The sequence below is a fragment of the Odontesthes bonariensis genome, chromosome 7 (assembly GCF_027942865.1).
Source record: "Odontesthes bonariensis isolate fOdoBon6 chromosome 7, fOdoBon6.hap1, whole genome shotgun sequence".
In the NCBI taxonomy this organism is placed as follows: domain Eukaryota; kingdom Metazoa; phylum Chordata; class Actinopteri; order Atheriniformes; family Atherinopsidae; genus Odontesthes; species Odontesthes bonariensis.
The window spans coordinates 26,583,775-26,599,575 of NC_134512.1; the positions used below are offsets into that span (position 1 = coordinate 26,583,775).

The following is a 15,801-nucleotide window of genomic DNA, read 5'->3' on the forward strand; positions in this document are numbered from 1 at the left end:
CAAATGAGCTCTGAGACCTGCTGCACACACACCGAGCGGTGCTTATATGGAAGATGATCCCAGACGTTACACGGTAAACAACTCTAATAAGGGACAGGGAGTCTCACAGGATGCAGTTTACTTTTCATGTTCCATCCAGCACAAACAGAAGTTGTGCATTCTTTGCATTTTAGGCCATCGCTCCGGGGATGACAATACCCCTAAACAATGTTAAAATTGGCATGAAGGTTAAATCTGTAAAAGAATTCATGGTCCTGAGAGGAGGGATTATTGTTACTTTGGCGACTAGTGTCCCCCATCAAAACTTTGTGTGCAACTTGCTTCAGATATCTATGGTCTATCTGTGGCCTAGCCCTGCACCCGGCTGGCCTTTAGCAGTTATCCAGGCCCATCCAATTTCATGTGACGCAGGACTACTAGAGATTATGCTCTGGATCTCATCTGGCCTCATCAGGGATCCCCCCCAAGAAGAACTGCAAAACAGTGGTGGGAAGCCGGATAAACGCCTGAAAATGGGAAGATGGATGTTTACGATGCCCTCGACAATCCCAGTTCCAAAAAAGAAAAAGTTTGCATTTTACACAGCGTCCCAACTTTCTTGGAATTTGGGTTGTAGCATCGTTGATACATTTACGTTTTTTTCTTTCTTTCTTATCCAGAGAAATCTTTTGTTCCGACCCTCATGTTTACCAGATGGTGCGTGACCCACCGACCTCTCCTCTGGAATTACAAAGAGGCTGCCATCAATGTTTTTGAAATGAGAATCAACAATGAATGTTGATGCTCGCACATGAACATTTCTGTCAGAATCTGCTGCAATCACTTTGGTGACAGTGTGACATAAACTATCTTTAATGTGTGCGAAGATACGTGTAACTATTAGCAGCTAAATTATCTGAGTAATTGTAAACTATGTATAAATGTGCATTTCTTCAACTGTATATTGTACATTCTATGAACAGCCATCATTTTTTCCTGGGCGCCAGACATCTTCTCAGGATAGAAAATATCAGATAAGACACTGGAAAGTAGGAGCAGTTCAGCGTTTGGTGTATCCAGAAGCTAAACGGATAAATATGCCATTCTGTCTGTCAACTGACCCTCAAAGTTCAGGGACGTAAATATCAGAAAATAAAAAACAGTTATCTGGTGTAAGACCAAATTTAAACTCTTTGAGGAAAACAGTAAGAACACTTTTATTTCCTCCAGTGAGGCACGGGGGAGTCAGCATCATGCTATGGAAGCCAGAAGCCCTTCACATCGGTTAAGACTTATTGGCGCAAAAATGACATCCTTGTTAACCTGCTGCTGTCCCTTCTCTGTGACTCACAGAGGTGACTGAGCCCTGCATCGATGTGTGCTTATACACATCAAACCAGCATCGAATGAGCTGCGTGAGGAGAGCACAGTTAGTTAAAGTAAGGAAATATTGCACAATGCTGGCTTTCCCTTACGCACACGGCTCGTTTTGCCTCTCTTACTACCTCCTTGGTCGGATCCGAGGGGTATCAGCAGCAGATCAGTTCTAACCCCTCATTCAATCTCTGTACTTTGTCACAGGACACCGACGCGCAACAAAGGCAAAGCTTGAAAGTCTTATACGAGAAGGCCTAGAGAGGGTCAGGCGAGTGGGAGTGATGAATGCGGACAGAAACGGAGAGGGATCCTTGAAGAAAGACGGAGAATGGGAACGACCCAAATCCAGGTGTGCAGTGTCCCTCGAAGACTGAGTGTGTTGGTGCTGCCGAATGGGCTTCTATGAGGGAGAGATTCAAATTCCAAAAATGAGTAGGATGGAAAAAGAAAACTAGAGTTACCCTGAAGATCAAACCTGTATTTTCATGTCATTGCAAACAATGAACCTGACTGGGGAAAAAAAACAAACAAAACAGAAAAAAAAACACACTTTAACCTTCAGATGACGAAAAACACATTTATTGAAAATACAAACACTTTTTACACTGGAGAAAAAACAATTAATGGCACATTTTTCTTCAACTGTGCGTGAAAAAAACAGGACAGACTTTTCAACGATAATTCCTCAGATATGGTAAATACAAATGCACAGACAACAGGTTCGATAGTGGTGGTCTAGTTGTGGAAGCATCTGCTACTAATGGACGACGAAGACGGTACAGGAGAAGTGACACAACTGGCTCGTGTCCTGTCGTCCGATGACTACAGCTTTATCCATCGAGTCCGACCAGAAGTTTTTTTAAGAAAACGTAGAAAACAATAAATAAAAAGAGCCACCGCACCATGTTCACCTATAGGATAACAGCAGAGTAATAAACAAAACTTTGACCTCAACTGGGATGTCGACAAGAAGGCCCAGCATTAAGGAGTGAGGCTTCGACCTGGAACGAGTCTCAACTTAATGTTGCCGAGAATCCCAATCTGTCCAGTCATCTGAACTTGGTCCAATTATCTAGTCAAAACAACAGCAAGAGACAAAGGGCTCAGAATTCCACCTAAGCATGCACAGGAGACACATTCACCACAGTTTTAAAAGGCTCGAGTACAGCTAAACAAACAATCCTTGAAATTAAATTGCTTCGTCGATCCCACGAATCAACTATGAAACATTATATTCAGCAATAAATACAGTAAAGTCCTGACATACGACTGGTCTCACCTGTCCAAACGGTTCACCACGTCTCTCACTGTGTTGATGAGATTCTCATGCTCTTGAGGGTTAGTGATGATAATGCTGTGGAGCTTCTTCATGTAGGAGTCGATGGTTTCGAGGGTGGGCGTCTCTCCACTAACTAGAAGACAGAAGACACCAAGCACGTGATGTTAGAGCATCAGAGTTTAAGTATATGCGTTTGTTTTCCAGGTCAAATACTGAGTGTTGAGGGGAAAATCTTTCAAATTTGACATTTCTGCAGCTGCTACACCAGAGATACTCATTGCGCGGCTCCTCAAGCTCTAATTGGCGGCTCGCACTCGCATAGTAGCTTATAACAATATGGTAACAATAACAATACATTTTTTCTAATAACATACAGCCAATACTGCACAGTATTAAGTATTTTTATTAAGTATTAATTTAGGCTTAATGGTGTTTCCTAAAGGGGGCACTGTTGAACCTAGCAACGCAGCCCGCTTAAACCACCGTCACACTTGACCGCAGTGCACGCTAGCAGTGTTTTCAATACAATGTTGTTGTTTTTTTCCGCTCTCTGTTCGGGTAACTGAAAAATTGGCGCACTTTACATAATAAGCAATGCAAACTCCCGGGATGCATCATTAGCTTCTTTCATGTCAGTGTCTGCAGTGACAGTGAACAAAGCAGCTGCGAGCACAGTGCCAAAGGCTCTAGATGTGCCCTGTCGGTTCCTTGGAATCGCCTCTGAAAAGCTCTGCCCAGACTGCGCAGAGATAAGCCGAACAGATTTTTGCTCCCCAAAACTGGTGTTTTAAAGTAAGATAACGAAATCTTGACACGAGGCTTTGGACTGAGGAGTGGAATGTGTCCACAGATGCAAATTACAGTCAGGCAGGCAGTGAAGTTGCTGTCTCACGGAGCTAATGTTTTTTTCTGGCTTCCAGCTTCAAAGACTGGTTTCAGAATGTAAACCGAAGAGTTTTAAAACTTCACTTGCTGTGTTTCAGACAGCAGTTGGGCTCCGCAACATAAATCAGTTATTTGGAAATCCTTTTATTTTTCTCATATCACATTTGTTACATAACCCCACTTAAAAAAAAAAAGAAAGCACCTCAGGCATACATGAAACCTGCTAATGTTTGAACGATGACCTGCTTCACAGAAGCATTGTTAGAAAACTACCGCAGGACCAATAACGAGTCAAACGCTACAGCGTCGGCTGCTTCCAGGTACTTCTGATAGCTTCATGTTGGTGAAAGAATCAATGCAAGAAGTAGGAAACGTGCGGCTCTTTAAGGTCCTTATATTTACCTTAAAGGGATAGTTCGGCTCTTTTGACATGAAGCTGTATGACATCCCATATTAGCAATATCATTTATGAACATTGACTTACCCCCCGCAGCGTCCTGTGAGCCGAGTTCCAGCTGAGTTTTGGCGTTGACGAAGGTAGTCCAGCTAGTTGGCTGGGGCTTAAAAAATAAAGCGTTTTGCTTCTTAAAACAATATGCGTTCAAAAGAGTAATACATTTGCATCACAAAATCGGCGATCTAGAAAAAGTCAGACCTCCCAATCGCTTGGCGCTATTTTTGCCTCCCTTGATATCAATGCGTCCAGCCACCTAGCGATAGCCGCACCTGTTACGGTGTTTACTGCTCGGAAGCAGGGGACTGCTCGGTCTGCACTTCGGTCTGCACGGTTTACACAGCCCGTAGTGATATGAAGGAAGAGAGAAAATAGCGCCAAGCGATTGTGAGGTCTGACTTTTTCTGGATGAATGATTTTGTGATGCAAATGTATTACTCTTTTGAACGCATATTGTTTTGAGAAGCAAAACGCTTTATTTTTTAAACCCCAGCCAACTAGCCGGACTACCTTCGTCAACGCCAAAACGAGGCTGGAACTCGGCCCACAGGACGCAGTAGGGGGTAAGTCAATGTTCATAAATAATATTGCTAATATGGGATGTCATACAGCTTCATGTCAAAAAGAGGCGAACTATCCCTTTAACAACTTCTGAGCTTCTTCGCTGTAAGAGTTACAGCCGTTCGGTTCACTGACCGTTTTATGCATTCGACCTACTGAACTGAGAGTCAAATACCGGGATTCACACACGCAGGTTGCATTTCAGCTCATCTCTAGTTAACCGACCAAAAAGGGCACAATCAAAGATTGAAAATCTGTTCTGTGTAAAGTCAGAAGCAAACACGCTTAAACGCAGAGGAATCTTTGATGTTATGCATTATCAATTCACTGGCACATTCCCCATAACACAAACTACACAGAGCCTCCCTGGGGCCAAACCTGAGGGAGCACTGCAGTCATCTTCAATCTGTTCAATCGAGTCTGTTCTGAAATCATTTCAGAGCTGTTAGGAAAACGGCTGATGCTCACGGAGTCTGTGCCTGTGCTTATTGAATAACATGAGAAAAGTTGGGGATGTAAACACGAGGAAACGCATTACTGATCATAAAATAAGTGCGAGTTCAAATTAAGAGGAATTCTAAGACTGACTCACACGGCCAGTCCCAGAAACTGGTCAAAAACATGGCAAAACGTATGGAGGGCTGCACAGTGTTCCACGTAACCGTTACACTTTCATCTACGATTACACCTCTCACTCAATAGAGAAAACATCCGTGCGACGACAAGAAATGCCGGCCAAGTAAACTCCGAGCCTGGTGCCTGACAGTGTTAAATACTGCACTCTTCCCAGAAACTGCTTCGAGTCCTAAAGGAAGACTGGCACGCTGCCAAGCTGCCAACTTGCTTTCACTGTTTGGAGCAACTCCAGTGATGCACAAACTCCAGTGATGCATTTTAGAAGATAAAATGATTTTTTGTTTGTTTGTTTGTTTGTGTGTTTGTTCTCTGCTTGTCTGCTCCTGGTGCCTCTAAGGCTGGATTCCCCACAAAAGCCGTGGATTGTCTTCAGTTGTCTTCAGTTTTGTTTTTACAGGTGTAGCAGCTGGTTGTCTGATTTTTCATTGTTTTCTATGTCTGTCTCTTCATATTTCTGTTCCTTTTTTTCTTCTTCTTCGCTCTCCCTCTCTCTGTCCCCGGTCCGGTTCAGCACTATCATATGTTAAGTATTGTAACAAAAATAAATAAATAAGGAGCTGATAGGCATCAAGGGGAGCTTTACATTCATAAAGCTTCCCTTGGCATAGCAAATGTGGTTGGCATAAACGGTATTCAGATTACAATTCTGCTGCCATAATGCTGGACAGGACAAGGGGTTAAAAAAATTAAAAATTAAAAAAAGAAGATAAAATGATGATAAGACGCTGAACGCAGTAAACATTTAGATTACAGACATACTGGAACATGTTCTTAGGAGTCTTATGCTTCTGAAGGGAATTGGAATCTTTTTTTAATGCTGCATCTTTGTATTCAAAACTATCACTTATTTCAATAAAATTGAAATAAATGACTAAATGAAATGAAGCCTGATGACTGCTGCGAGGACGTAATATATGGGGTTATGGTGTGTTTGTTAAGTGGGAATCCCGACGCATAAAGTCACCTGGGTCCTGGCTATTTTCACCTGGCAGAGGCACAGCGGAGAAGCTGGAAGTGAGGGCCTGGCGCAGAGTCTCCAGGTGTTGGCGGAGCAGCCCGTTGCGTCCCCTCTCTTGCATCACGTCGCCCTCCAGCCGCTCCACCGCCCCGCGCATGCTCTCCACGTGCTTCTGCAGGGCCGCGTTGCGCTCCTCGTACTCCATGTTGGTCTTTCGCAGCTGCCTCATCTCAGCTTCCCGTGCTGAAAAAAGAACAGAGAAAATGGACGCAATGGTACGCAAGTTTTGCTCCTTCATCAATTCTTTATTTGCTCTGAGAGTTGAGGACATTGCTGAGAACTATTCTAGGATGGCCAAGTGCCATGTAGCCAAGTTAATGGTGGTTTAGAGAAAAAATAAAAGTATTTTTACACTAAAGTGTTTGTGCTCTTTACCTTTGCTGTGGTTGAGAAACTCCTCTGTGAAGATCGGTATGTCAAACACCGTTCTGTCCTTTCCCTCTGCATCTTTCTGTAAAGATGCCAGAGACGGCAGGAGGGACGGAGGAAGGTTAAACAATGAAAACCTTTGGCCGCACAGACTGACAGCGAGACGTGGCCATTTATCTAGCTGGGCTGTGGGTGGGATCGTAATTGATTTCATATCTGGCCGCGAGGGAAATACAGTGGAACGGTTTCACGAAACGCAGAGGTGGAAGTAATGTCATTACTGCTGCTTCTGAGGTATCAAAGGCTCATAAAAAGGTGTTTTGAAATAGAAGCACGAGATACAATGCGGGTTTTATTGCCTCTTCTGCATCATCCCTCTTCATTTCTTAACATAATGACATTAATCCCAACTCCCGAGCACTCAGGAAACAACGCTCTTCCCAGAGGAGTGCTGACTTCAGTCACCTTGGCTGTGACCCTATGGGGCACTCTGAGAGAGCTACAAAGGAAATACTCTCGATTACGGTCAAATTCATTGATATAAAAACGTATTACGCACTCAGTGAAAGCCAAGTGTTTGGATCACAAACGCAAGCTCCAAAGCAGATTAACCCAGCTTTAGAGATGCAAACACAAGCACTTAATATGTAGAGTCAGAAGAGGGCACAACACAACGCTCTCAGGTTCCTGGATGAGGAAAAAAGAAGAAACGCACTACGAGTCTGAGGCCATCTGATCAAAGGTGGAGCACCCAGTACTCGTGTTCACACCTGGCACTGAAAAGCACAGGCAAACGCTTTGCTTTCCCTACACTTAAAGGATAAGACCGGTTTTTTGACATTTGGCCCTTGATTTCACATTATAACATGATGTTCTACTCACCCCTGCTTGTTGTTGGTCATTTGGAGCTGTTCCGAAGATATTCGCGAGGCGTCTGGCTGCTCTCTTGAGATATTCGGCCATGAAACGGTTTCCAAGCTTATACAGGCACAAACTATGCTGTTTATAATTTATTAATTACTCTACACTAGCACTGATAACGTGGAGGTGCGTCGCTTACTTAAAAAAATCCGGGTTACTAATTTTGAATTTTAGCCGAATGAATAAACAGGCAGCAGGTCTGTGGGCTGCCTGTGGCAGTAGCACGACGAGGACGTCAGTAACACCCACTTTACGACAAAAAAATCAAAATTACAATAACCCGGATTTTTTTAAGTAAGCGACGCACCTCCACGTTATCAGTGCTAGTGTAGAGTAATTAATAAATTATAAACAGCATAGTTTGTGCCTGTATAAGCTTGCCCATAGGAAACCGTTTCATGGCCGAATATCTCAAGAGAGCAGCCAGACGCCTCTCGAATATCTTCGGAACAGCTCCAAATGTTCAACAACAAGCAGGGGTGAGTAGAACATCATGTTATAATGTGAAATCAAGGGCCAAATGTCAAAAAAACGGTCTTATCCTTTAAAGGGATAGTTCGCCTCTTTTGACATGAAGCTGTATGACATCCCGTATTAGCAATATCATATATTAAATTTGACTTACCCCCTGCTGCGTCCTGTGGGCCGAGTTCCAGCCTCGTTTTGGCGTTGAAGAAGGTAGTCCGGCTAGTTGGCTGGGGCTTAAAAAATAAAGCGTCTTGCTTCTCAAAACAATATGCGTTCAAAAGAGTAATACATTTGCGTCACAAAATCGTTCAACAAAAAAAGTCGGACCTCACAATCGCTTGGCACTATTTTCTCTCTACCTTCGTATCACTGCGGGCTGTGTAAACTGTGCAGACCGAGCAGTCCCCTGCTTCCGAGCAGTAAACACCGTAACAGGTGCGGCTATCGGCAGGTGGCTGAACGCATTGATATGAAGGGAGGCAAAAATAGCGCCAAGCGATTGTGAGGTTTGACTTTTCCTGTTGAACGATTTTGTGATGCAAATGTATTACTCTTTTGAACGCATATTGTTTGGAGAAGCAAGACGCCTTATTTTTTTAAGCCCCAGCCAACTAGCCGGACTACCTTCGTCAACGCCAAAACGAGGCTGGAACTCGGCTCACAGGATGCAGCAGGGGGTAAGTCAAATTTAATAAATGATATTGCTAATATGGGATGTCATACAGCTTCATGTCAAAAGAGGCGAACTATCCCTTTAAGTTACACATGCCAAACCGAGGCGGATCAGCTCCTCATCACTGTGTCCTTACACACATCACCGCAGAACCAGCTGGGCGATGACAACACCGTTGCTTAGTGGCAAGTTCTGCGACGTTGACTTGACGTTTATAAAATCACACAACAGACTCCAACTCCCCCGCATTGGACAGGAGACAGGGACAGTAGTACTCATTGTGCTCCGCAGTTAAACAGAGCAGCCAAAGTCCCAGAAGGTCGAAGTTAGAGTCCATTATTGTGACAAGGGACTCACTGGTGTGGCTCAACTGGTTAGTTGGCAGCCAATTAAGTTTCTAAATAAAGTAAAACCCTAACCCTGATTCAAAACTTTTAAACCTTTCGCAAATAATTTTACACCAGCACCAAAGCGCTTGGGAAAAAAAAAAAAGATAAAATCCTTTTCCTATTCATTCCTTCTACTGGAAGTCATTTTCCCACAGCATTTGGGACAAAGTTACGGCACTTTCTGTTGATACACGAGTTACTGTTTTACATTTGAACTTAATCAAGTCACTCCCCGTGCCCAAACATGACACCACTCTGAAAGCTGGAGGGGGATTTCCTCACCTAGAGAAACTTGATATTTTTACGACTAGAGAGAAGTAATTGCGAGTGACCGGGCAGGAAAGACTTACTGACCTCATGAAGTGCTTCGCTGGCAACCTGGTGCCCAACATCTGGAGAGGAAGGAAAGGATAAATGTACAGGACATCAGTTGAATCATATTTTCTCTCGTGCAGAGTGCTTTTACATCATCGTGAGCTAATAGAATGAATAAACACCTCCCACCCCCCCAGTGCTATTTATATCAGCCCAGTGAAATGAGGCAAAGCGTCTGGTTCAATTTTCCAGGATGTTTAACAAGGCAGAGCCGATGAGCCTCAACCTTTGTTAGATGGGAAATTAAAGAATTAAGACCAGTTTAAAAAATAAGTGGCGTACAACAAAAAAATCTTCTAGTGACTGGGCAAAAGAAATTTTAAGTTTGGACTTTTTCTTAAATCACGAATTAAGATTTAAGCTGATGTCTAAAAGACCAAATAATAAGCATTGGTAGGATAAGTGGGAAAAAATATTCACAATGCTCTGGTATTACTGTTTTTTGCACTTCTATCCATTCCAAGCACTCTTAAAGGGATAGTTCGCCTCTTTTGACATGAAGCTGTATGACATCCCATATTAGCAATATCATTTATTAAATTTGACTTACCCCCCGCTGCGTCCTGTGAGCCGAGTTCCAGCCTCATTTTGGCGTTGACGAAAGTAGTCCGGCTAGTTGGCTGGGGCTACAAAAATAAGGCGTTTTGCTTCTCCAAACAATATGCGTTCAAAAGAGTAATACAATTTGCTTCACAAAATCGTTCAACAGGAAAAGTCAGACCTCACAATCGCTAGGCACTATCTTTGCCTCCCTTAATATCAATGCGTTCAGCCACCTAGCGATAGCCGCAGCTGTTACGGTGTTTACTGCTCGGAAGCAGGGGACTGCTCGGTCTGCACTTCGGTCTGCACGGTCTACACAGCCCGTAGTGATACGAAGGTAGAGAGAAAATAGCGCCAAGCGATTGTGAGGTCTGACTTTTTCTGGATGAACGACTTTGTGATGCAAATGTATTACTCTTTTGAACGCATATTGTTTGGAGAAGCAAAACGCTTTATTTTTGTGGCCCCAGCCAACTAGCTGGACTACCTTCGTCAACGCCAAAACTCAGCTGGAACTCGGCCCACAGGACGCAGTAGGGGGTAAGAAAATGGTCATAAATGATATTGCTAATATGGGATGTCATACAGCTTCATGTCAAAAGAGGCGAACTATCCCTTTAAGCGCCTGAAAGAGTAACCAAGGTCTTACATTTCATGCCTTGCTCAAGGGCTCCTTGAAGAACTGACACTTTCATACTAACAGAAACGTATGACTTTTGTTCCGGATTCCAGTTCGGGCGAGTCATCCTGTGTAAACAGGATTTGTTCACCAAACAGTCGCTGTTTATCCAAACACTTCGGTGATAGGAAGCTTCTCACTCACCAAACACTTCTCTAACAGGAAGCCCCGAGAGGGAAAGTGAGCTATCTGCCACATACGCCGATTTATACTGGTTGATGCCAACCGACGCCTTTTTAATTCTTACTCGTTCTCACCTCCCCTGTGCCTCTTGCCCTTCTGCTTCTCCTGAACCTTTCTGGTGAAATGTTTGTAAGCCTCCGTCTTCTGGTACTTCTCCAGCTCCCGCATGTAGCGCTCCTTATCTCGCTCCGCCTCATCCAAGTACCTCTGCAGCAACAAGACAGAAAGGTGAGAGGGGCCGGGAGCGGTCGCCCGAAAAACGAGTCCTAAAACTGAGATTTGGCACAACAAGATGAGGGGGCATTGTGGGAGTGATGGTTACTTCTCAGGATCAGCTCCTTCCAGCAGACAAAAAACCCTTCATTTCCAACGCCATTAATCTACGTTCCCTGAATTCTTCTGGCAGAAAATGAGCCTCGGATTTCTGATAATAACGACAGTAATTTGTGGAGAAACTAATAAAACTATCTTCACTCGGAGATCTTGTCCCAGCACAGTGACGAATCAGACTTAGCTTTAAACTGCATGAAACAACAAAGTGGAGCAATTAATCTGCAAAGCTATCTGGGCTCGCGTCCACCGTTGGATCTAAAAACAAAACATGCCCCGACTTTCCAATCTTTCCTGGGAAGAGAGATTGGAAGAACTCCCACACCATAACTCAAGAATAGTAACACTGGTGAGCAGGAGGTATTCTGCAGTCAGATATTTCTGTGGAATTTAGAAAAGCAAAGCGTAAGGCATCGAGAATGTTATTACACCGAAGCTGTATGAACTGGAGCGAGACGACACAAAGCGACTCCCAAAATGACTGTGATGACATTTTTGAAAAAGAGGGTCGCTTTTGGAGCGGATGTCCCTGCCTCAGCAAGAAACTTCGTTCTTGTCTCAGAGGGGTTGAACTCGGACAGAATTCACAGCGGTACAGAATGTAAAATCAGATCAGACGCCATGGCCTCCACAGGTTTTTAATGTTCTGCTGTCTTTCTGCGCACTGAATAAAAGAAATAGATAAGTCCCTGCTGGTTTCGGATAAAAGATCAAATCCGGCGGGAAAACTTTGCATCCCGCTAACTCCTAACAACACCGAGTCTCCCTCAGTACGACCGATACTGGCAGAGGGAATGAATGAGCTCTTCCTCTGGTTTAACTCGCAGACTAAATCTCCTACCCGATGGCAACGCGGCAAACTCTGAAAGGCGAACATGTTACGAAAATTTCGGCGACTCCCTAAGAACAGATTTTTCAAATCAAGACTCAAGGTGGTAGCTTTATATAATCGCTGTGGCAGTCTCAATAAAGGCGCCTGGGGTCCAGGTGTTTTTGAGCGCAAACGGACCTGAAATCGAACATCCTCTTCACGCCAGCCAACAAACCGTTCGCTTTAAGAGTCATTTCAGACCCGGTCGACTCTCATGATGGCATGTTGCTGGTGTTTATCCTTCTCCGGTCTCTTTGGGTGACACCGCTGTCACACCTGAAAGCCAATAACAACCTGAGCTTGTTTCGAGAACTCTAAAAAGCTTTTGTCCCCCCCACCCCCCCTGCTGGCTGCTTCTTTTTTCCTGATCCGTTTATTTCATTCCAATGTTTTCTCAAAAGTTAGGCTGCCCTGGTTTTTGACAACCAAATCCAGGCGAGTGCTTACAGATTTGTGAGCGTTTTCAGGTGACCTTGGACTGCGTCGCACAAAAAAAAAAAAAGAGGAAAGGAAATCACGGCTTTGAGACATTTCTCTTCACAGCCGTTTGCTCAGCGTGTAACCTGTCAGGAACTTCTTCCCTGACCTGCTTCTCCTCGGGGGGCAGCTTGCTCCACTCGTTGCCCAGCATCCTTGTGATCTCCGGAAAGGGCACGTCTGGACGCTCCGCCCGTAGCTGCTCCCGCCTGTCGTTCATGAACCGAACATAGCCCGTGAGGGGAGCTTTGGGTGCGTTGCTGTCCTTCATTGGCTTCTTTCGCTTCCTCCCTTTGGTCCAGCTGCCGCGCCGAGGTTTCTGTAAAGACAGCAGCAACGGATGTGATCGGGTGTTGGATGTAGCTGCTCCCCGGTGATCTGCGCCGCCGAGGCTCTTTTTCTCAAAGTTTGAGTTGGAAAAACTGACAAATGTGCCATTTGGCATCCGTGCTGAAGTCTCACCTCATCTCCATTTCTCTGGTTGTTGCTGTCGGTGTTGACTGCAGGAGAGCCTGTCTGCTCCTCCATCACTTCTATGAATTACAGGGAGATCTAAAGGGGGGGAGGAAGGAAAAAAAGAAGAGAAAATGCAGGATTTAGTAGCATCTACAAATCCAATAAGTATTATATGATCTAATAAGGCAATTGTTAAGCTAAGGTAAGGGTTGTGCTATCTGAGGCAGTTTGGTAAAGTATTTAGACACATGGTTGGTCAGATATGGAGGCAGTGTCATCGGCAATGCCAGGAAATAGACCGTTCCTTCTGCAGCAGTCTTATTTTCATCAAACCCTGTCTTGGCTCAAAACTTCTTCCTGGCCAGCCACGTTTCCTCTAATAGAAATTTCTGGCTCCAATCAATCATTATAAAGCAAGGGGAAAAAATAAATAAGTAAAAATACCCCCATAACCTTTGCCTTTCAGATGCTAAAGTAGGCTTTATTCAACAGGCATGGTGGTTTGGAGCAGACTAAAGCTTACTGATAAAAGGACAGCCAGATGCTACAGCACTCTAACTACACTTTCGGTCTCTCTCGGGGTTCAAAACATCTGGCTTCCACAAAACTCTTGGCGAGCTTAAAAACAACAACCTTTTCGACTCAAAGCCACTTTCAAACTGAAAGGCCACTTGAGTGCAAAAACGTCAGACTAACAGAGAGAGCGCCCACTTGAACTGTGTGCCGAGTCAGTCAGAGTACTTGTACAGGTTGTGCTCTCAAACAGGAGGGACAGCGTGTGCTTTAACCTTTGACCTCTTCTTCTCAAATCCCCACTTGGGAGTAAGACATCTGCATCCTGGATGCACTTTCAGCAAAAACCTCTCCATTCGAGTCTCGCAGGTGAGGCTGCAACGTGTCGATGCCGAGCTCTGAGGCCAAATCTAAAAAAAAAAAAGGAGGTAAAAAAAAAAAGGGAGCAAACGGCACGTGCATATTCCCAGTGCTGCTTTGCTTTCCACACATCTCAAGATGGCTGTGCTACAGTGACCTCTGCTGGTGCTAAGCTCATAATGAACGATTCACACATGAACTGCAAGGACACAATAATCTATCATCTCACTATGTGTAACAATGAGATGGTGGGGAGTTTTACTGTCAATACGATGGGACTATGACAGTCCTTTTCATGCTTGTTAACCTCACTACATACCACAGCATGGGGCCAACACAATCCAAAATACAAAGAGATAACCAACTGGCATTACAAACCACAATAGGCTGTCCTACAAGCATTTAATCGGTCCTCTTTATTGTTATAACACTACGAGGCATGGCACTTGAAGCTGCAGTTAAAGCAAACTGGTATTGGGTACCAGTGATGGGAGGGAAACCAAAGATACAAACTCAAAAATCACAATGATTGTTGGGGGAACCAGGTTTCCTAAAAACTGATGTAGCAGCGGTGCATTCTTCATTAAAAATGCACACGTTTGAATGACGATCCTCAGCAGAAGCCTTGAACACAAGACAAGACTGGATTGAACATTTTCTCTTCGACTTTGCCGACACATCGGAGTCCAACATTTTTCGCAGGACTCGGACGCACATCTTAAATCAATTTAACAGCCAATGAATGCCATGTTTTCACCAATGAAAAAGTTAAGATGCAGTAAACACGGTGGAGAGTTGCGCGTGAATTCTGGAAACTTGTGAAAGTGGAGACGGATAGCCTATGTGTTCCTATGGAAGAAGGAAGAAAAAAAAACACGGATTTAAATATTTTAACTGACAAACGTCACCGCCAAGCTTAAATTGATAAATGCGGACGTTTAGATAAAACGAATTTGATGTAATTCTGTTTAAATGTGCACTTTTAGATGGTCTCTTTGATTAGTCGCCGATTTGCATATGTTTTTCATAAAAAAACAAAAACATTTAAAAAATGAAGAAGCGGCTTAACGTTCACATAGGCGATTTCACTCTTCTGACGCACGAGACCGACACCAGGCAGACAAGCAAAACGAGTCCACAGTATCAAATATGAAGAAAGAAACGTAATGTCTTGCCTTAGGCTAGCTGATATAAAAACCCAGATGAAAGTTAATTTGATTATGTATCGACCTTCTGACCAGCGAGGGGTCGGACACGCATTTAACTTGCCTAAGCTTTATATCCGTGCGTGCACTGAATAGTCAGCAACATTTAACCGGAATGTTTGACATGCTGACAAACCGCACAATTACAGGCTAACTAATGCTAACGTATGTCGGCTAGCTAGTGACAATTTATCGACGTTAATGAATAAGCTGCAGTTTTCGGCTCTAAGGCTGCCACGTGTTTCACATCATTGGCGAAAATTGTGTCGTTAACCGCACAATTTCCCATATCACGTTATCATTAGCGGTGCTCCAGCACATTAAAGTGCTGAGACAACAGCTAGCCCTCAGCTAGCATTAGCTCTCCGTGATCAATTTGTTGGCTTGCAAACGGGCACATCTAACCTTCTGTTTTGATTTAGGCTAACCCTAGAACACACCGTTTGAAACGTTGAACATGCGACACCATTAATATACGTTTAGTGAAATCCACCCAGTGGAAACTAACCTGGGTTAATGTAGTCCGTACCTGTCTAAATTATTTCCCTAATCAAAACAATACAACAGCCACGCCATAGAGTCACAGCAAATAGAAAAGCTGATTGATAAAGCTTCGGCACAGCGTCTTTAAATGATGTGTCATATTGTGTGTTTGCGCTTTGTTGGATGTGAAAAAGTAAATATAGCATATCATGTTTTGTTTTATTTACCTATTTATTTGTTAAAATTAAAATAATTGATTGGAGTTATTTGAAACGGTTTGGTTGTAAAAATGTCTGACACAGCCCATTCGAGGTACA

At 43.8% G+C, this 15,801-nt stretch overlaps 1 protein-coding gene across 6 annotated transcripts; it reads right to left on the reverse strand.

Annotated features, from left to right (window-relative positions):
- Positions 1 to 1,913: 1,913 nt before the first annotated feature.
- On the reverse strand, positions 1,914 to 15,583 carry hmg20a (high mobility group 20A). Of its 6 annotated transcripts, XM_075470360.1 has the most exons (10): positions 15,510 to 15,577; positions 13,712 to 13,846; positions 12,930 to 13,019; positions 12,577 to 12,786; positions 10,864 to 10,996; positions 9,364 to 9,401; positions 6,565 to 6,640; positions 6,136 to 6,372; positions 2,636 to 2,768; positions 1,914 to 2,428 (listed from the first exon to the last, which is right to left on the reverse strand). In XM_075470360.1, exons 3-10 carry the CDS (start codon positions 12,993 to 12,995, stop codon positions 2,425 to 2,427), a joined length of 897 nt encoding a protein of 298 aa, XP_075326475.1. In that variant the 5' UTR covers positions 12,996 to 13,019; positions 13,712 to 13,846; positions 15,510 to 15,577; the 3' UTR covers positions 1,914 to 2,424. The 6 variants fall into 6 exon arrangements, with proteins under 6 accessions (XP_075326475.1, XP_075326477.1, XP_075326474.1 ...); XM_075470362.1 differs by lacking the exon at positions 13,712 to 13,846 and having other exon boundaries at positions 6,157 to 6,372; positions 15,510 to 15,583; XM_075470359.1 differs by lacking the exon at positions 13,712 to 13,846 and having other exon boundaries at positions 15,510 to 15,583.
- Between the last annotated feature and the right edge of the window lie 218 nt (positions 15,584 to 15,801).

Excerpts from the sequence above, each read along its gene's own strand:
- hmg20a (XM_075470359.1), bottom strand. The coding sequence starts at position 12,995 with ATGGAGGAGCAGACAGGCTCTCCTGCAGTCAACACCGACAGCAACAAC. Across the intron at positions 10,997-12,576 it reads TGCCCCCCGAGGAGAAGCAG|AGGTACTTGGATGAGGCGGA; the intron begins GTCAGGGAAGAA and ends TTGTTGCTGCAG. Across the intron at positions 2,769-6,135 it reads TGAAAATAGCCAGGACCCAG|TTAGTGGAGAGACGCCCACC; the intron begins GTGACTTTATGC and ends TCTGTCTTCTAG.